Here is a 20,542-nt window from a genome sequence, read left to right as displayed (position 1 = left end):
TAGAAGACAGGTTGTGCAGGTGTGCAGTGCAGCCTCAAACTGGTACCACCGGGAATGGTTTGCAAAACAGGAAGGTGCAGTAGGGTGTGCCGAGACTTAGTTAACCTGGCAGTCCCCACCTCCTTCCTCGGCGCCCCGCTGCCAGGTTACTTCTGGCCCAGTGCCCTTAACGTACCTTTTCCGTGTTGAACTTGGAGGGCTGCGTTCCCATTGCCCTTCTTCCTCTACCCGTCACCCTCCAGGCCTACCTGACTAATGTGCGGACGGTTTAGCCAAGGCACGCCGGCCCACGAATGCCCAGGCGTGTCCCTTATTTCTGAGAGTGGGAGGGAGAGAGCCCAGGCCCTGCAAGGACGCGCCCGGCTAGGGGGGCGCGGTGGCGCGGTGGGAGGGTGTCGTGTCCTCAGCAGGCCTCAGGGCGGCACTCTGGTCCCGCGGCCAGAGCGCTCGGGCGGGCCGCTGGGCGCCGACCCATGCTGGCCGGGAACGTGTCTCCCGGTGACGCAGCCCCGGGTGGGGAACGTGGTGCGGCGGCGGCGGCGGCGGCAACCGTACGCGCCTCCGCCGCCTCCGAGAGGACGCGCGGTGCAGCGGCTGAGTGGCGGCGGCGGCGGCGTCGGGAAACCCGGAGCTGCCAGTCGGCGCGGGGGAGGGGGACGCGGGAGCGGTCTAGGAAGTAGGTCCCGGACTCAGCGCTCAACAAAGAACGGGGCCGCCCCCATCAGGTACGGAACCGGCCTTGGGCCCCGGCAGGGGAGGAGGCCCGGCCAGGCAGTTCGCGGGCGGCCGGGGTGGGGGAAGGGCCGCAGCCCGAACGAGGATACGGGGCGCCAGGGGCCCTTTCAGGCCCGTTTCTCTTCTACAGCCCCTGGCGGAACGAAGGGAAGGGGCTGGGCCGCGGGGGCGCGGGCCGCTCGGGGCCATATCCCACGACGCCGACCCGCCTTTGCTCGTGTTTAGTGCAGGCAGAGCTGCGGGCGGAGGCTCCATGTTGGGAAGCGGCGCCGTTCGTGCTTGTTAGCGGGAATCGGGGAGGCGCGGGCCGAGCCGGCGGGGGCCGGGCCCTAAGCGAAGATGGAGGCCCCGCTGCGGCCTGCCGCGGACATCCTGAGGCGGAACCCGCAACAGGACTACGAGCTTGTCCAGAGGGTCGGCAGCGGCACCTATGGGGACGTCTACAAGGTGAGTGGGGCTGGCCGGGCCCTTTTCCTGCTGTCGACTGGGTCCCGGGAATAGAAGCCACTTTCCGGCGAAGTACTGGGGCGAGGGGAGGATGCTTTTATTGTTGCCTCTTGGGGAGAAAGCGGCCGGAATCCCTTTTACTCGGTTCTGAGCACCCTGGACTCATAGCTTGTTCTAATCGCTACCAACAAGCAGAACTAACCACACGGTTGCAAACTGTTGTACTTTTTTGTGGTTTATAAGGCTTTTTAATAAGGCCTATTTATGGTATTGAAGGGAGTTTGAATCTGCTTATGGAATTACACCGAAGGATGCTCTAATGTTAGCATGGAAAAATGAAGTGGTAGACAGGAAAGAGTATTGACATTTAGATATTTGCATTTAAAAAAAAAACTTGTTTTAATGAATGAGCTTGACCTAAAAAAGCCATATGAAACCCTGTCTCTGACCTTTAACTGTAAGCAAACTAATATTGGTGACATGTATGCAAATATTATCCGATATAAAAAGATGCTTTTCCTGGTGGAAGTTTCATCGTTTGTTTTTGGTTCACGATAAAAATATGTTAGCATGCTGGGTTTTGTTTTACTTTAGCGGTTTCTTTCAGGGATTTATAACATCCCATAACCATGAGTGGATATGAGCTGCTGTCTTTGTATTGTGCTCTTTTGTATTATTTGGGACAAACGATGAGAGTGAGTTACTCCTAATTTAGAATTTTAAAAAACTTTGTAGAGAAGCAAACCGATTCCCCAAATCCACTGAGTTCTTGAATTCAGAGGAAAGAGATTGATATTGCCTTATGCTTTTTGTTCAGTGTTCCAGAAAGGGAGCATTAGTGCAACCCACAAGTATTAAGGCTAAGCTCCTCTGCTTTTTTGCCGCGGCGTTGTTTATTGGATTTTATCATGATATGTATCCCATTGTGCCAAACAACAGTTTTGCATATCCCTTAAGTGGTCTTGTTCCATTTGGGTAATTAACCAGTAAATTCCTCTGGGGTTATGTTGTTCTTTTGCATAGGTGGTTCCCCTCTTTCTATTTACTTGCGTTTAATTTCCTCTCTATTAATATTAGCATTTCAAGGTGGCGGTTTTATAGCTCTAGCACTGTTTGATTCTCCTGTGATAAACTAATGGAGAGGCTTTTTATTCCTTAAACAAGAGTTTGAGTCTTCTGTACCAGGCACTGTTAGAGGTACTGGGGTGTTGAATTGTGAGTAAGGTCCCAGCTCTTTAACTCAAAATGTTCAATGATTATAACAATCCTCTTCTTTATGTAAAATGAGAGGTAGTTAACTTAGTTGTTTATCCAGGGATTAGCCATTTTGTGGAATGCTCTTTAGAAAATTGAAATTCCTGTTTCCTTTCTCAATCTCGTTTTTTAGTCATCTTTGTCTATGATTCATTGTGTGTTAGACCAGTTCAATTTAGTTCATGTTAATTTACAATAGTATAAATTATACTTGGTGTATATATTCTCTTCTCCCTACTACAATAAAAGTTTGAGTGTTTTCCCTACAGAGATCTTAAGACCTCCACCCTTTTTCTTCATAGATCGTTAACTAAAGCGACTGTCTGGAGCAGGCTTTTATTCATGCCGGTGAAAACAAAGATTATATTTAAGGGGCAGCTAATATCTGCCTTTTACCCTGGTGCCTTCCTGTCCTAGCCTCTTTCTGCAGTTCCCAAACTGAGGATCAGAAACTGAATATTCATCACACTCTACCTTCACCCCTCAACACGTGGTCCTCTACCTTCATAGTGTTGCTTCCTCACACTTACATGTATATTCATTGCACACTAGGCCGCTTCTGATTCTAAACATCCTTAAGGCATTCATAGCTCCTTGTCTTTTGTTTACCTTTGTTCTAATTGCTTGGAATCACCTCTCACCCCTCCATTGCCACCAATTGCTGTAATACCTGTGCTTGAAAGCCTTACTCAGATGCTCCTGGGCAAGACCTAGCCCTTCACCCTTATTTCCCAGCCTCATCTACCACTCTCTTTAGTCATTATGCTTTAGTGACCCTGGCTTGCTTGCTGCTTCTTAAACATAATAACCATCTCCCTATCTTTGGGTCTTTGTCCTTGCTATTTCCTCTCTTCATAATGTCTCCCCTGCCCCCTACCATATGGCTTGCTTCCTTCCTTCTTTATTTTACACCCTCTCCATCTTTTTTCCTACTTTATATTTTGCTTTGTATTTACCACTAACATAATGTTTTACTTATTTTTTTCTTGTTTATTATCTATCTTGATTCACTAAAATACTCTATGATGGCAGGGATTTTAACCTATTCACTGCTCTGTCTCTGATTATGCCTGGCACAGAGTAAATACTTCCTAAAAATCTAATAAATGAATGAATGAATATCAGACTTTGTCACCTAGTTCTCTGATCATACGCTTTGACATCACAACACTAAGTTAGCATTTAATACTCTTAAGTATTACTGTAATGCCATTTGCTTGTTTGTTTGGAGACAGGGTCTCGTTCTGTCACCCAGGCTAGTGGGCAGTAGCGTGATCTTGGTTTATTGAAGCCTCAACCTCCTGGGCTGAAGTGATCCTTCCAGCTCAGTCTCGCAAGTAGTTGGCACTACAGGTGTGTGCCACCATGTCTGGCTAATTTTTTATATTTTTTTAGGGAAGAGGGGGTTCTTGCCATGTTGTCCAGGCTGGTCTTGAACTCCTGAGCTCAAATGATCTGGCTGCCTCAGGCTCCCAATCGGGTTACAGGCATGGGCCACTACATCTGGCCCTGTAATACCTTTTAATGATACTCTTCATGTGTATTTTTATTACAAATTTCAACTATTTGAGTTCTCTGGGGAAATAGTTCTGAAAAACGATTTTATAGTATATCCATTATCAGTCATCTAAGTAAGTCCTATAGAATTTTGTCAGTTTACTGTAAATTAATTTTGTTAATTTACTCCTTAGTATGCATAAAAACAGGTAACCTGAGTCTATAGTGCTGAGTTTTTTAAGCTCTGCGCAATTAGAGTAATTTTACTATTTATCACTGTGTTTCTGATAAGCTGAAAATCCTAGGAAGTTTTATAAGTATTTTCAATCTAGGATATAAACTAGTGAAATTACTACAGTAAAGAATAATGAAGGTAAATTAGCCACTGTTTTTCTCAAATAATATCCCCAAATTTGTTTGATCTTTTGTTTTTTGTTTTCTAAGATAGGGCCACACTCGTTACGCTAGAATACAGTGGCACGATCAGTTCACTGCAGCCTTGAACTCCTGGGTTTTAAGGGATTCTCCCGCTTCAGCCTCCTGAGTAGCTGGGATACAAGTGTGTGTCGCAACATGCCTGGCTAATTTTTTTTTTTTTTTTAATGTAAAGACAGGTTCTCCTTTTGTTGCCCAAGCTGGTCTCAAACTCTTGACCTCATGTGATCCTCCTGCTTCAGACTCCCGAAGGCCTGGGATTAATAGGTGTGAGCCACCAAACCTGGACTTACCCCAGCTTTTTTTTTTTTCACATCTGCGGTACCTTTTGAAGCAGGAGCCTTAAAAGGACTATAGCTTTGAGATTCTTCATAATCTATTTTTATGTTTATCAATACCATAGATCCTCTCTGAAGCTTCCATCTTTCCTGAGAATCCCCAAGAGGGAGAGCTCAGCCTTACATTGGCTGTTTGAAAGAAGAGGAGGAACATAAAGATTCTTCTAGATAAATGGGGTGAATCATTGAGGGCAAGAGTATGAAATGGTAGAGGGAAAAGAAACACAGAAGAGAAAAGGAATGTGGTGGATGGTGGATGAAGGATTAAATTTCAACTGAGCAGCTTTTATTTGTAATTACTTTAAAAATTTAGATCTGCCAATAGGAAGGGTAAATCTGGAGATTTAGATTCTTGACTACCGTCTGATCACAATGATCTAGAACAACTACAGCATCATGATAGAGTTCATAATCAGTAGTACAAGCCATTTGGGCAGTCCTTAACCAAATATTCGTATCAAAATTGTTTCTAGCCTAGATTTCACAGAAGTTCTGGGAATCTGGTTTTTTTATCTTTACTTATTATTATTATTATTTTACCTTTCATAGAGTTTAATTTAGAGTGGGCTATCATGAATTTTTTTTCTAAACTTTATTGCTTTTTCTGATCGATTATAGAAGAATAACATGTTTAGTTCCTGGAGGACAGAAACAGATGTCTCTACATCTCTGTAACATAACAAACAAGTGCTTAATAAATATTTGTTGAACAAATTAGTTGTAGAAAATTACTGTTAGATAAATACTGCTAATAACTTAATACAGTTTATTTGAGGCTTTTTTTCTAAATGTTTTTAAACCAATATTTCCAGAATGCCATTTATATTCATGATTGGGATTATTATATAGCTCTTTTTTCTACTTGATTGAAATGACCAGCATTTTCCCTAGTCGTTAAGTGTTCTACAAAAGTACTACCTTTTTTTTTTTTTTTTGGTGACAGGGTCTTGCTCTGTTGCCCAGGCTAGAGTGCAGTAGTGTAATTACGTGAAACTACCTTTCTTTGTTTGTTTGTTTTGTTTTTGAGACAGAGTCTCCCTCTGTCACCAGGCTGGAGTGGAGTGTTGTGATCTTGGCTCACGGCAACCTCCACCTCCCGGGTTCAAGCTGTTCTCCTTCCTCAGCCTCCCAAGCAAATGGGATTACAGGCACATGCCACCACACCCAGCTAAATTTTGTATTTTAAGTAGAGATGGGGTTTCACCATGTTAGCCAGGATGGTCTTGATCTCCTGACCTCGTGATCCGCCTGCCTGGGCCTCGCAAAGTGCTGGGATTACAGGCATGAGCCACTGTGCCTAGCCAAAAGTACTATTTTTAAAGGATCCACTGAATGAATCTTCATTTAGTTAATCATTCTAAGTTGCATATTTGTTATTTCTAGTTTTTAAACATTTTTTAAAATTATAAGTGCCTGTAATCCTAGCACTTTGGGAGGCCAAGGCGGGTGGATCACCTGAGGTCAGGAGTTCAAGACCAGCCTGACCAACATGGCAAATCCCCATCTCTATTAAAAATACAAAAATTAGTTGGGCATGGTGGCAAGAGCCTGTAATCCCAGCTACTTAGGAAGCTGAGGCAAAAGAATCTGCTTGAACCCGGGGGCTGGAGGTTGCAGTGAGCCCAGATCATGCTACTTCACTCCAGTCTGGGCAACAAAAGTGAAACTTCATTTCCAAAAAAAAGAAAACAAACATGTAAGCAGTCATAATTTGGTAGAAAATTATGTGCCATAGAAGAGAAGTGGAAGAAATGCCCAACTCTGTCTTTATTGGGGATGAGGGAAGGGAGAGAGAGGAGTGTGAACCAAGGAAGATTAACAGGAAGGGGTGTTAACTGGATTTTTAAAAGAATACTGGTGATTTCTAGGTAGAGAAGATAGAAAAAGATATTCCAGGCTTTGGGAATGGTATGTGTAAACACCTGGAGGCTTGAAAAACTGATGAGTTTTGAGAGATTTCCATCTGTATTCATTCCAGGTTCAGTGTGACATGTGGCAGAGATATCATTTCAATTATTTATTTATTTTATAGATGGAAAACAGAGGCTGTTTTCTGGCAGGAAAGGACCAGCTAGTGGACCCTGTGTATCATTTCAAAGAATTTGGACCTTTTCAATTATTTATTTATTTTTTTGAGACAGGGTCTTACTCTGTCACTTAGGCTGGAGTGTAGTGGCACAATCTCATCTCATTACACCCTCCACCTCTGAGGCTCAAGTGATCCTCCAGCTTCAGCCTCCTGAGTAGCTGGGACTGGCACACACTGTCACACCCAGCTAATTTTTGTATTTTTTTTTTTTGGTAGAGATGGGGTTTCGCCATGTTGCCCAGGCTGGTCTTGAACTCTGGGGCTCAAGCAATGGATTCACCTCTGCCTCCCAAAGTGCTGGAATTATAGGTGTAAGTCACTGGGCCTGGCCTAAACAATTTTTAGGAGGAAGTATTTTACAGTGTAGTGTATGGATTTTACAAAGTGGCTAGAAATGTAGAGACCAGTTGCTGAATAATCCAAATGAGAGTTTTTATGCAAAACTAAATTTAGACACTAGTATAGGAGATGAAAGGAAGGGATGGATTTGAGTCATATTTAGAAGATGATCAAAATATACCTGGTAATTGCTGGGAGGAAGGAGGAGAAGGGTAATTGATGGCATTTAGAATTTCTGGCTTGAATGACTGCATCGATGCTATTAACAGAGTTAGGAAATACCAAATGTTTGGAGTCTGGATTTTGTGTTTGGTTTCAAATATAAGGCATTGCATAGGTGAATATGTCTGGTAGGTGGTAGGAAATGCAACTTCGGCCCTGAGAGTTCTGGACTGGGATACAGGTTTGGAAGTCATCATCACTTTATGGTGTGGTACCTGTGAAAAACAGGTAAGGTCACCCAGGAGAGTTTGTAGGAGAGCTGAGAAAAGGCTGTAGTCTTAGAGGGGTGGCAGAGAAAATAATACAGTGAAGGTATCTGAGAAGAAACAGAGTGGTATGAGGAAGTTCTTTTCATAGGAACCAAAAGTTACAAGAATTCATCCCTATCATCTCCTGCCTCCATTCTTCTTCCTGTCTGCTCTGACTACAATGAGGACAATGAATTCGTTATCCAAAAAAATACAAATCTGAAGTTTTGTGTCATTTCTCCCTCATTTCCCTTGTCCATAAAGTCTTAGAATAATATGACTATTAAGGCCCGCTTATCCCAATACCGTATCCATACTGAACTTTGAGTTATTTATAGACACTCTCTTTCTTTGAGATTTTTGCAAGTTTTCCTTTAGAACACTCTTCCTCTTCCATCTTATCACTTACTCTTTGGGTTTCTCTTTAAACATTACATCTCCAAGGGGGCCTTTTCTGTCCCTTAGAATAGGTCACAACTAGCAGCTGTATGTTTTCAAAGCTCTATGTTTATTTTTTTCATGATACTCATCATTTATCACTCATCATTTTTGGTTGTATTCCTGGTACACTCAAATTGCAGGAGAACAGAGATCTTATGTTCACTGTTAAAACAACTGTGCTAGCATAGCTCCTAGTGTGTAGTATGTGCTCAATAAATATGCCTTGAAGGACTAAGCAACATAGTGGTCATGTCGGTAAGGAGTTGGAAGGGTTCATTAAGAGCAGAAGAGTTGAGGTGTGGATGGTAAGTGAAGTAAAGGGAATGTAGCCTGCTCCCTGAAGCAGCTTAGCTATGACAGGAAAAAGAAATGAGGCACACTAATGTTTCTTCTTGTTTCAGGGTTTTCCTTTCACTGAGACTGAGTGATTACAGTATTCAGTTACCATTCTTTAAGTTTGTTCTGTCACCCAAGTGACCAAGAAGATTGCTGAGTTTAGACACGGAATTGTACAGAGAAGGAAATCAAGATAAAAGAATTTGGGAAGAATTGAGAATTCAGAAAGGAGATACAAGGAAAAAACATAGGATGGATTTTTAGGGACTAGAGTGGGGGATAAATGTAAAACCTCCCTCCCTTTCTGATCTGGAGCCTCATTGGTTTGTTTATTCCCAGTCTGAGTTGTTCTCCTATGAGCACAATTAGAGTGAGGCACATTAATGAATGGGGAGCTGGGATTGAGAACTGGGAGGACAGGATGCGAAGGAGTATTTAACATTCAACAAATACTTACAGAAGGCCTCCTATTGTACAGACACTCTTCTGGGGCCTTATGATATATCTGTTGAACAAAGTGGACAAAGATTTCTGCCCTCTTGGAACTCACATTTTAATCGGGGGAGAGGGACAATAAACATAATAAACAAGTTGTGTAATATGTTAGAAGGAGATTAAAGGTATGGAAAGAAGAAAAAGTTGAATGGTTAAGGGGGATCAGGAATGCCTGAATGGAGTTCTTTGTTTACATAAGTTTAGCATTTTCACCTTGATCATCATTTGCAGTGGTTTTTTATGAAGACAGATGGGGTAGAATACAGATTGACTTAGATTTCTTTTTTTAAGTTTTGCTTTCAAAATTTAAAAGGGTTTCACTTGTGAACTAACATTGTGGTTTCAGACCAAAAACACGGAAGGAGAAACATAAAGTCTATTAACAAGCGATACTTGTATTTTGGGGGCTTCATTGTTAATTTGAGAACTTTGACTAAGATAAATGGATTCACTTGGTGGTATTGGACTATTTTGAGTGTTTGTATGTGGAGAGTGTTATTAGAAGGCTGTTCTTTCCAGTTACATGAAGTACTAATCAAGTTTGAAAGGGTTGATGACTTCTGAGAAGTACCAGATGAATCTAGTCCTAATATAATTTTATTTCTATTAAGTGTAATCTCTTACTGAGATTTTGAGAAGCTGATGTAGGAAGCCCAGCTGATAGTCAGATCTGTCCTTGGAGGTGTTTGGGCGAGTGAGTCATATTGGCCCCCACCTTTCAACATTTTTATGAAAATGAAATCGGATTAAAATGACTAAGAATGACTAAGGTTTGTGTAACCCTCTCATAATCAGTATGTGATTTGTTTCTCACGATAATCCTGTGAGGTTGGTAGGACAGATGTGTTATCATCCCTATTTTACCCATGAAGAAACTTACTATTACCCTCAATCTAACTGTTAGTAGATGGCACTGTAAGGGCTTAAATCCAGATCTTCTGATTCCACAGTCTCTGCTCTTTCCATTATTCCAAGCTGTTTTAGGACTGCATCTTTAAATTCACTACTCTACACATAGTCCTTAACACATTGCCTGCCACACTATAGGTGCTATGCAAATTATGGTCAGATGAGGCTTAGCAGCCTCACCCCTCTGCTAAGAAATGAGGGATTTATTCACTTATGTGAATGCATAAAACTTTAGATCTCAGCACCAGTTTTCAGATGCACTTCTTCCTGGTTATAACTTGTTTATTACTCTGACCCTCATGTTTTCCATTCAGAGCCCAGGCTTGATTTGCCTTTACTATGAAGGTGACTTTGGCCAGGCACAGTGGCTCACCCCTGTAATCACAGGACTTTGCAAGGCCAGGGGAGCGTGGATCACCTGAAGTCAGGAGTTCGAGACCAGCCTGGTCAATGTGTTGAAACCCCATCAGTATCAAAAATACAAAAATTAGCTGGGCATGGTGGCGGATGCCTGTAATCCCAGCTACTTGGGAGACTGAGGCAGGAGAATCGCTTGAACCAGGAGGTGGAGGTTGCAGTGGGCCAAGATCATGCCACTGCACTTCAGCCTGGGCAACAAGAGTGAAACTCCATCTCAAAAAAAAAAAAGGATAATTTTGCCAATAGCAACCCAACCTTACAATACAAATAACTAAAAACAGAAATGGTCCTGTTTTCGGTTGCTGCATACTATTCCTGCTGTGCCTTCTCTTGTCCTCATTTTGTGGGAATTTAAGATTTACGTTTATTGTTACTTAATTAACTGAGTCCTAAAGACTAGGCTCTGTAATGCTGTGTTATAAATTACAATATGTGAATTATTTCAGGCAGAAAGAATAACCTGCCTTAAGTAGCACTAGCTAGTTTTGTTTGCTTTTCTCTGATTTAGGGTAAATAGGACTGCCTGAGAAGGATTGTAACTTCTGGCTTTGTCCTTTCTTTTTTTTTAAAGAGATGGAGTCTGGCTCTGTTGCCCAGGTTGGAGTCCAGTAGCACGATCTCGGCTCACTGCAACCTCCGCGTCCTGGGTTCAAGCAATTCTCCTGCCTCAGCCTCCCAGGTAGCTGGAACTACAGGCACATGCCACCATACCTGGCTAATTTTTGTGTTTTTAATAGAGATGGGATTTCACCACGTTGGCCAGGCTGTTCTTGAACTCCTGACCTCATGATCTGCCTGCCTCGGCGTACCAAAGTACTAGGATTACAGGTGTGAGCCACTGTGCCTGGCCCAAGCTTTGTCTTATGAATGAATGTGTTATTTCTCATATACATGCATCCTCTGTGTAGGTGCCCTGTGCCTTCTTGACCCCCTTATTAACTCTTCCCTGTATCAAAATCAGAAAGAATCATATATATCTTAATATATTTTTAAAGTCATCTTTTAATGAATTACTAACAACGTCCGCATTTTCAGCTTTTGGCTCTTCATTGTAACATGTACTAGAGATGTTTGGGTCTTTTACCAGTTTTTTCTGGGAATTGTTTCCTGTTACACTTTCTGTAGCAGTAAAGATCCTCAGGTAGGACTTACCTTCCTATATGTTTGCCTCTTCCTTCCTTGCCTCAGCATAGTTAGCCTTCTTTACCTACCTTTTTATTTTCAAAATACATTTTAAGTGATACATGTTCATTTTTAATTTAAAATTTTATTTTTATTCATTTATTTTTTGAGATGGAGTCTCGCTCTGTCAGCCAGACTAGAGAGCAGTGGCACAGTCTCAACTCAGTATAACCTTTACCTCCCAGGTTTAAGCAGTTCTCCTGCCTCAGTCTCCTGAGTAGCTGGGACTACAGGCCCATGCCACCAAACCCTGCTAATTTTTGTAGAGACGAGGTTTCACCATGTTGGCTAGGCTGGTCTCAAACTCCTGACCTCAGGTTATCTGTGCTTCTTGGCCTCCCAAAGTGCTGGGATTACAGGTGTGAGCCACTGTGTTCATTTTTAAAGCTATATAGGAATAAATGAAAATTACTTGTGACTCCTCTTTACCAAGAGATAACATTTCCAATTTTTAAAAATTCATATTAAGGACATACATATAAAGCATAGAATATAGTATGATAATATGCAATATATTATATAGATATATATTTGATAATGTGCTTTTAAATTTAACAATATGTAACACTGTCAGTAAATATACATATTTAATGTTTGTGTATTACTTCCTTGTATAGTTGTATAATTTTTAATTCATTATATACAAACATACAAGCAGTTGCCTCCAATGTTTCCTTATTGTAAATAATGCTGGGATCAGTATCTTCGAACAAATTTTTTTCACATAATCTTAATTATTTCTTTAAATAAATTTCTAGAGTTAAATTTCCTAAATTGTCTTAGGTTTAGCAAATTTTGACCAATTATTCTCCAGAAAAATCTGCACCCATCAACAATGACTGAGAGTTCACATCTTCCCTACCCTGAAACTCAAGCCCTTACCTTCCTTTCTTTTGCCATTAAGACCTCCAGATAATTATTTCAGTTTAAGTAATCCTCTGTAAGTAATTCTCCTTTTAATAAAATCAGTCTGTGTTAGAAAAGAGTTGGGAAAACCCTTTTCAGAGACAGATGAGTATCCTAATAGACTGGGAAGAAGACCTAAATTAGAAGTCATGTAAACAGATTTTTTAGTCATTCTAAGGGAAGGCTTTGGGCTCTGAATCTGTCTGCCTAGTAGTGGGGAAATTGTGCAGTATAGCCTCCTTCCATGGGATACGAATCACCTGTCCAGACCTGTATAATTTTGTGGAAGCCAGCTTGAAAGTAATTTGCGCCACAAAAATTAGGGAGTTTTGCACCGCATGTTCTCAATCATAAGTGGAAGTCGAACAATGAGAATACATGGACACAGGGAGGGGAACAATACACACCAGGGCCTGTTGGTGGTGGAGGGTGGGGGGGGGAACTTAAGAGGACAGGTCAATAGATGCAGCAAAACACCATGGCACACATATACCTATGTAACAAACCTGCACATTCTGCACATGTATCCTGGAACTTAAAGTAAAAATAATAATAATAAAGAGTTTGGGAGCTAACAGGGAAAGTTTGACTTGCACGTATGGCATATATTCCCTATCTTATGCTTTACAAATGGTCGTTTATAACTGATTATTTAAATAATAAAGATATACTGTGTTTGGATGTAGTTAGGGTTTTTTTGGACAGTTTTAATTGCTAGAGAAAACCTTATATGGATCTAAAATCTTGAAACTCAAGACAGGGCAGGTACAGATATTTTTATTCATCTTACTAATTCCTTGCTGTCACTCTACCAATATTATCCTTGTACCTGAGGTACCTGATAGTTAAGAAGTGCTCAGTGAATAAATGTTAAATTGATGCATGATTAATACGTGTAGTGATTAGAGCCTCTCTTTTTCCCAAAATGATATAAAAGTAAAATGAAGCACTTTCTTTGCTCTTGTCAGAGGATAAAATATTGCATTCTGTTTTGGATAGAACATTTTCAACATTTATTTTTTGGTTTTTGCTTTATTTTTTGAGACGGAGTCTCCCTGTCGCCTATGGTGGAGTGCAGTGGCATGATCTTGGCTCACTGCAACCTCCATCTCCCAGGTTCAAGCGATTCTCCTGCCACAGCCTCCCAAGTTGCTGCGACTACAGGCGCCCACCACCACACTGGCTAATTTTTGTACTTTTAGTAGAGACAGGATTTCACCATGTTGGCCAGGCTGGTCTTGAACTCCCGACCTCAAGTGATCTGCCCGCCTCGGCCTTCCAGAGTGCTAGGATTATAAGTGTGAGCCACTGTGCCTGTCCTCAACATGTTTTTAAAACTTAAAAGTAGTAGGCTGGGCACGGTGGCTCATGCGTATAATCCCAGCACTTTGGGAGGCCAAGGTGGGCAGATCACTTGAGGTTGGGAGTTCAAGACCAGCTTGGCCAACATGGTGAAACCCTGTCTCTAATAAAAATACAAAAAGTAGCCGGGTATGGTGGTACATGCCTGTAATTCCAGCTTTTCAGGAAGCAGAAGTTGCAGTGAGCTGAGATTGCACCAGTGCACTCTAGCTTGGGTGACAGAGTGAGACATTGTCCCCCCAAAAAAAGGCCAAGCATGGTGGCTCACTCCTGTAATTCCAGCACTTTGGGAAGTTGGGAGTTTGAGACCAGCCTGACCAACATGAAGAAACCCCATCTCTACTACAAATACAAAAAATTAGCCAGGCATGGTGGCACATGTCTGTAATCCCAGCTACTCCGGAGGCTGAGGCAGGAGGATCACTTGAACCTGTGAGGCAGAGGTTGTGGTGAGCAGAGATCGTGCCATTGCACTCCAGCCTGGGCACAAGAGTGAAATTCCATCTCAAAAAAAAAAGTGTTGTAATTTTGTAGAAACTTAAAAAAAGAAATGTCACCTTTATTGTCATGAATCTAATGTTAACAACTACTATCGTTTTTGTTGGACATCAAACTTTAAGCACAAAGTAAGTAGTAACTAGACTGGTGGGAAGGATCTGGAATTAACATGGCATGGCATATTGAAAAATTAGTGTTTTGTCTATAGGTAGAAGCGAGCTTTTATATTTTATCTGAGCAGAGTTAGAGCTTAGGCCTCCTGACTTTCATAGAGACTCAATACGTCCTGAATACATTTATGAATTCAGAGATCTGAATTTGTCATATAGTAGAAAGACTAGGTTAAGTCAGTGTTACCTTACAAACCAACACTGGGACCACTGAAGAGAAATTAAAGGAGAATATATTTGCTTGTCACAGAAAAGCCTTTATACAACTACAGTTATCCTAAAAATGAATGTATTAGGTTGACCAAATGACCATTATAGTTTAGGTAGAGAGATTTGCTCTTTAAAAGAGAATGGATTGGATGGCTTTTAAAAAGTCCTGCAAACTGAGACTCTAGAGAATAGTATCTCTGTAATAGTTTCATTTTAACTTTGTCTGTTTTCACTGTTCCTTAAGTGTGGCTAATTTTTTAGGATTCTGTTCTTGATCCTCTTTTCTTCTGACTACTTATTCTAAGTAATCTCATCCACCTGCCTGCATTCAGTAGTGTTGATGATGCCTAACTGTTTTCAGTCCAGGTTAGCTCTTGTTATTGGATATCACTAGATTGGTTTTTCCATAGCAAATTAAAATGTAAATATGTCCAAAACTGAGCCCCCAACTCTATGCTTCTCCCCGCCACAGAATGTGTGCCTCCTCCTAAGTTTGTCATCTCAGTAAATGGGACCACTGTCTACCCAGTTGTGCAGTCCAGAAGAGAGATCATTCCTGACTTGCTATTTCTCCATGTTTCACAAATAGTTTACAGTTCCTGTTGGAGACAAGCTTGAACTACAGTATGGCACTGGAAATAGAATGAAGTGCATGGATTTGGCTTATATGTTTAAGCTGTCAGAATTTGTTGATATATCAGATGTGAAGAGTGTGAAGGAAAGAAATGAAGAATGACTTGGGTTTTGGGCTTCAGTGAGTGAGTAAATGTAGTAAATTTGATTTAGATTGGGAAGATATGGGAATGTAAAAGTTTGTGGAGCAGATATAATTGAGTATTCTGTGTTAGACATGTTGATGTTAAGATGCCTGTTAAGTTTCCATGGATGTAGGAGTCTGGAGCAAAGTGAGGAGAGATGTGCCCTGGAGATAGATGATTGGCTACATAGGTGAATGTTAAATAAGGAAAAGATGTAGTTTCATGATCGGTAGGATAGGTGAGAGAAGAGAGGGTAACAAAGAGGCTGAGGGATTATTGAAAGTTTGAAGCAAGAGGAGTGGAATAGTTCTTATGAAGAGTGGAAAATAAAACCTGTAGGAGAAGCTGTAGTTTGAGATTTGTTTTATGATTTGAAAATAAGACCAGTTAGCATGATTTTGTAATTTTTTTTCTAATAACTCTTAGCTATTTGATACCAGTGTGGAATTAGTGGATAATTGGGATTAATCAGGATTAGGTTTTTGCCAGGCTAGTACAATAGAGGAAAGAGGAAGTTTAATTCTGATAGTTAAGGGAGGATGTGTGGAATTGAGAGAAATAATTGGTGGTCATGGAGGAATGCATTGCCGAATTGATGAGGTGAAAGAATGGCTAGAATGGGAGAACTAGAATAAGTGAGCTCGAAGAATAGGAGGCAGTGATCAGGAAGGAAGTGTAATGTTAGTTAGGTCAGAGAATGAAAAGTCACAGTAGTTCCAGATATTGAAGTCACTAAGAGTGGTGGCAAGAGGAGGGGTAGAGAGGAAACTGTGAGCCCCAGGGGTCATAAAGTTATAAAAGAATAAGGATGACCAGCTGGGCTTGGTGGCTCACACCTGTAATCCCAGCACTTTGGGAGGCCGAGGTGGGCGGATCACTGGGTCAGGAGATCTAGACCATCCTGGTCAAAATAGTGAAACCCTGTCTCTACTAAAAATACAAAAATTAGCTGGTCGTGGTGGCGTGTACCTGTCCCAGCTACTTGGGAGGCCGAGGCAGGAAAATTGCATGAACCCAGGAGGGGGAGGCTGCAGTGAGCCGAGATTGTGCCACTGCGCTGCAGCCTAGGCGACAGAGCAAGACTCCGCCTCAAAAAAAAAAACAAAAACAAAAACAAAATTAAACAACAGAAGAAAAACAGTGTTCCATAAAGTATTGGGTATAGAGGTTTTAGAGACGATGACATAATTTTATTGTGGATGAATCAGCTACTTTGTATTTTTCAAACTTTATGGTTGCTGTATTGCTTCCTTTGTAGGGTAGGTCATGTTCCTGAGTCTGGGATACATAATTATGACCCTGAGAAGCAGTCACTGGCCACTAGAGATAGCTTGTTAAATATTGAGATGTCTGGATTTTCTGATGTTATGTTATAGAGAGGGGGCATATTTAAAACTGAAGCCTGCAGTTGGCTGAATGGAAAAGTTTTGTAACTCTGAAAATATGCAGAAAGAAAGTTATCTGGGGGTAGGACTTGAGAGACCTAATGTGAAGAACAGTGAAGTGGAATATAGGAACTTTTTCATTTTTCTTCATGGTGGTGGTCTTGGTTGCCATAGCTTTTAGATGGCTGTCCTTACTTGCCAATTTTTTTTTTAGCCCCAGTTTTTAAAAAATTATCTTTCAACTTCATGAATACTATGATGTATTACTATGTATTGAGTCATATCTTCCCATTTGGTGTTGAAACATTGTAGGTAAAATGTTTAGATTTTTCCTCCTTAATTTTTAGTTACATTAAAAATTTTACAGCATGTAGAAAAGCTCATAGTTTACAAAACTGGCAATTGCATTACATTACTGAAGTAGAAATGGCTTAATTAACATCTTCCAATTTTTTTTTTGTATAAGTGGAAATCCATAGGTAACTTTTTATTATTAACAAGATGTTGAAGACTGGAGGACTTGAGTTGAAATACTTCTTTAGCAGTAAATTGACTTGGAAGTATGAATTAAGAGATGAAAGGGAAATGCATTGGCAATGGGAACAGAAAATCAATTTAACTGGAATGATTCTATTGTGGATATTATGGTGATATTGATCCCATTTATTATGAGTCTAGCTTTTCCACCTAATAATTTCAGCTTCTGATTAATAAGAGTAAAATAAGAACTGTAACTGTACTATGGTTTATTAGATGTCTAGGTGTTTAGTATACTCTTAAATCTGAGTATTAGTGTATACCAAAACCCTACTAAAACAAATAAGAATCAGGAATAGATCTTTTTTGTGTAGTTTCTGTGGTACTCCAGTTAGTTCCTTTTGTAAACATAATGCAGGATCTTTTCATTCTTGGGTGTTAAACACAAAAAAGGATTTAGAGTATCATGTTTAACTTATTAGAAAGAAATGTTTGGTTTCAAAAACTGGTACTCCAAAAGTCTTTAGGATTATAATGCGAATTTGTATAGTTAAATTTCTGAAAGATCTGTTTAGTAAATTGAATCTGTAAGGTCTCTGTTTACAAGATCTCTTTTTCTGAAAGCCTCTTTGCCTTTCATTATAAAAGAGCCTGGTACTGCTTTCTGTTTTAAAAATCCAGCTGGAAAATTACAGAGTACAAACATTTGCCCATCGGTTCTTCATTTGGAGAGAACAGAAATACATCTTCAAAATGGAAGCTGACATTTATTTATTTCTATCAGTGGGAGTTGTAGTTTGTATTTTTTCCTTTTTACTTTTGTAACTACATATAATATATCTTGGCTTCTGCATGGTGTAACTGTAAAACACCATCTTTATTTTATGTTGTTTTGTGATTGTTCAAATCCTCTAATGATCTGTTTCATTCTGAGCCCCTCAGAATCTCTAAAAAAAATCAAGGTGTCTTTACCTCTTCTTTTTGGCTCTATTAAATTGAAATATAATATAAATGGGTTGATTCTGATCATAAAAATTGATTCATAAATGTGTCTGAAGATGTGTATTCTTTTTAAAAATAATTGTTTATTTTTAAATTAACAGACAATTTTTTAGAGCAGTTTCAGATTTACAGAATAATAGAGCATGTAGTACATAAAATTACATTTATCCAACCCCTCACCTTCTGCAGTTTTGTCTTTTATTAACATCTTCCATTAGATTGGTACATTTGTTACAATTATTGACTCAATATTGATACATTATTAACTGTAGTTCATAATTTACATGAAGATTCACTCTTTGTGTTGTATTGTTCTGTGGGTTTTGACAATATGTAATGACATGTGTCTATTATTACCGTTTCATACAGAATAGTTTCATTCTCCTACCAATACCCTGCGCTTCACCTATTCACCTCTTTCCTTCCTTCCCTTAAACCCCTGACAGCCATTGCTTTTTACTCTCCCTGTAGTTTTGCCTTTTTCACAGTGTCATGTAGTTGGAATTAAACAGTTTGTAAGCCTTCTTAGACTGGCTTCTTTCACTTAGCAATATGCATTTAGGATTCTTCCATATCTTTTTCTGGCTTCCATTTGTTTCTTTTTTTTTTTTTTTGAGATGGAGTCTTGCTCTGTCACCCACGCTGGAGTGCAGTAGCTTGACCTCGGCTTACTGCAACCTCTGCCTCACTGGTTCAAGCGATTATCCTGCCTCATCCTCCTGAGTAGCTGGGACTACAGGCGCGTGCTACCATGCCTGGCTAATTTTTGTATTTTCAGTAGAGACAGGGTTTCACCGTGTTAGCCAGGATGGTCTCGATCTCCTGACCTCATGATCCGCCTGCCACAGCCTCCTAAAGTGCTGGGATTACAGGCATGAGCCACCATGCCTGGCCATTTTTCAAATTAAATTTTTAGTGTACATATTCATGGGTGATTATAGTGATTCATAGTGATGTTTTGACACATATAATTTGTAGTGATCAGGGTAATGAGCACATCCGTAATCTCAAACATTTATTGTTTCTTTGTGTTCGGAACATTTAGTATTCTAGCTATTTGAAACTATTTAATATTTTATTGTTAACTATAACTATCCTGTTAGTAGTGGTATAGAGCACTAAAATTAATTTTTCCTATCTAGCTATAGTTTTGTATCCTTTAACAAATTTCTCCCTATTCCTCCCTTCCCCCTACCCTTCTCAGCCTCTGGTATTCTCTGTTCTACTTTTTACTTTTATGAGATTAACTTTTTTTAGCCTCCACGTGTGAGCAAGAACATGTGGTGGTTAACTTTCTATTCCTGGCTAATTTCACTTAACATAATATCCTTCAATTCCATCCATGTTTCCTCAAATGACAGCATTTCATTCTTTTTTATGGCTAAATAAGTATTCTATTTTGGCCAGGCGTGGTGGCTCACGCCTATAATCCCAGCACTTTGGGAGGCCGAAGCAGGTGGATCACGAGGTCAAGAGATCGAGACCATCCTGGTCAACATGGTGAAACCCTGTCTCTACTAAAAATACAAAACTTAGCTGGGCATGGTGGCACACGCCTGTAGTCCCAGCTGCTTGGGAGGCTGAGGCAGAAGAATCGCTTGAACCCAGGAGGCGGAAGTTGCGGTGAGCCGAGATCACGCCATTGCACTCCAGCCTGGGTAACAAGAGCGAAACTCCGTTCTCAAAAAAAAAAAAAAAATCGTATTCTATTTTGTATATATATATGATCACATTTTCTTTATTCATCGTTGTTGGATACCCATGTTCATTCTGTGTCTTGGCTGTCATGAAGAGTGCTGCAATAAACATTCCACTATATGAATTTACCAGTATGTTTATGCATTCGCCTATTGAAGGACATCTTGATTACTTCCAGTTTTGGGAGACTGTGAATAAAGACTGCTTTAAACATTTATGTATAGATTTTTGTATGGACATAACTTTTTAGCTCAGCTGCACACTTGCCAAGGAGTGGGATTGCTCTCTCATATGGTAAGACTATGTTGAGCTTTGTGAGAAACTGCCAAATTACCAGGGTTTGTGTTCTGTGCATATGTGTTCTTAGGACTCAACCTAACGAAAAGTTTGGAAGGATATACTCTATACCATTAACAATAGTTATTTTGGGAGATGAGATTCGGATGGAGGGGGACTGTCATCTTTTACTGATTTGCTTTATATTATTTTAATTTTTCCACAACAAAATCTTCATAATAAGCTTTTACAAATAATTTTCTTCAAAATACTTTAATTCATCATAATATGACTCAACATAAGTGAAAAAAGTAAGACTATTTAAAACAGTATATTGTCAGTCGCATAGCATTTTCTAGTTGTAGGAGATTTTAATTTTTTAAGAGAGCAATAACCTTCCTATTATCATGATT

At 40.2% G+C, this 20,542-nt stretch overlaps 1 protein-coding gene across 3 annotated transcripts in view; it reads left to right on the top strand.

The window, feature by feature from the left end:
* The first annotated feature begins 551 nt into the window (after nt 1–551).
* MAP4K5 (mitogen-activated protein kinase kinase kinase kinase 5) overlaps nt 552–20,542 on the top strand; it is a 118,881-nt gene continuing 98,890 nt past the window's right edge. The window contains exons 1-3 of one of the 3 annotated variants that reach the window (XM_078334874.1): nt 552–725; nt 961–1,182; nt 10,777–10,884. In XM_078334874.1, the coding sequence (XP_078191000.1) occupies nt 1,075–1,182; nt 10,777–10,884 (216 nt within the window). In that variant the 5' untranslated portion in view covers nt 552–725; nt 961–1,074. The remainder of the gene's footprint in view (nt 726–960; nt 1,183–10,776; nt 10,885–20,542) is intronic. The other 2 variants (XM_078334875.1, XM_035260466.3) reach the window with 2 other exon arrangements.

Source organism: Callithrix jacchus, chromosome 8 (genome assembly GCF_049354715.1).
Source record: "Callithrix jacchus isolate 240 chromosome 8, calJac240_pri, whole genome shotgun sequence".
NCBI lineage: Eukaryota > Metazoa > Chordata > Mammalia > Primates > Cebidae > Callithrix > Callithrix jacchus.
Note: the sequence above shows the minus strand (reverse complement) of the source record. Positions and strands in the feature narration are given on the sequence as shown.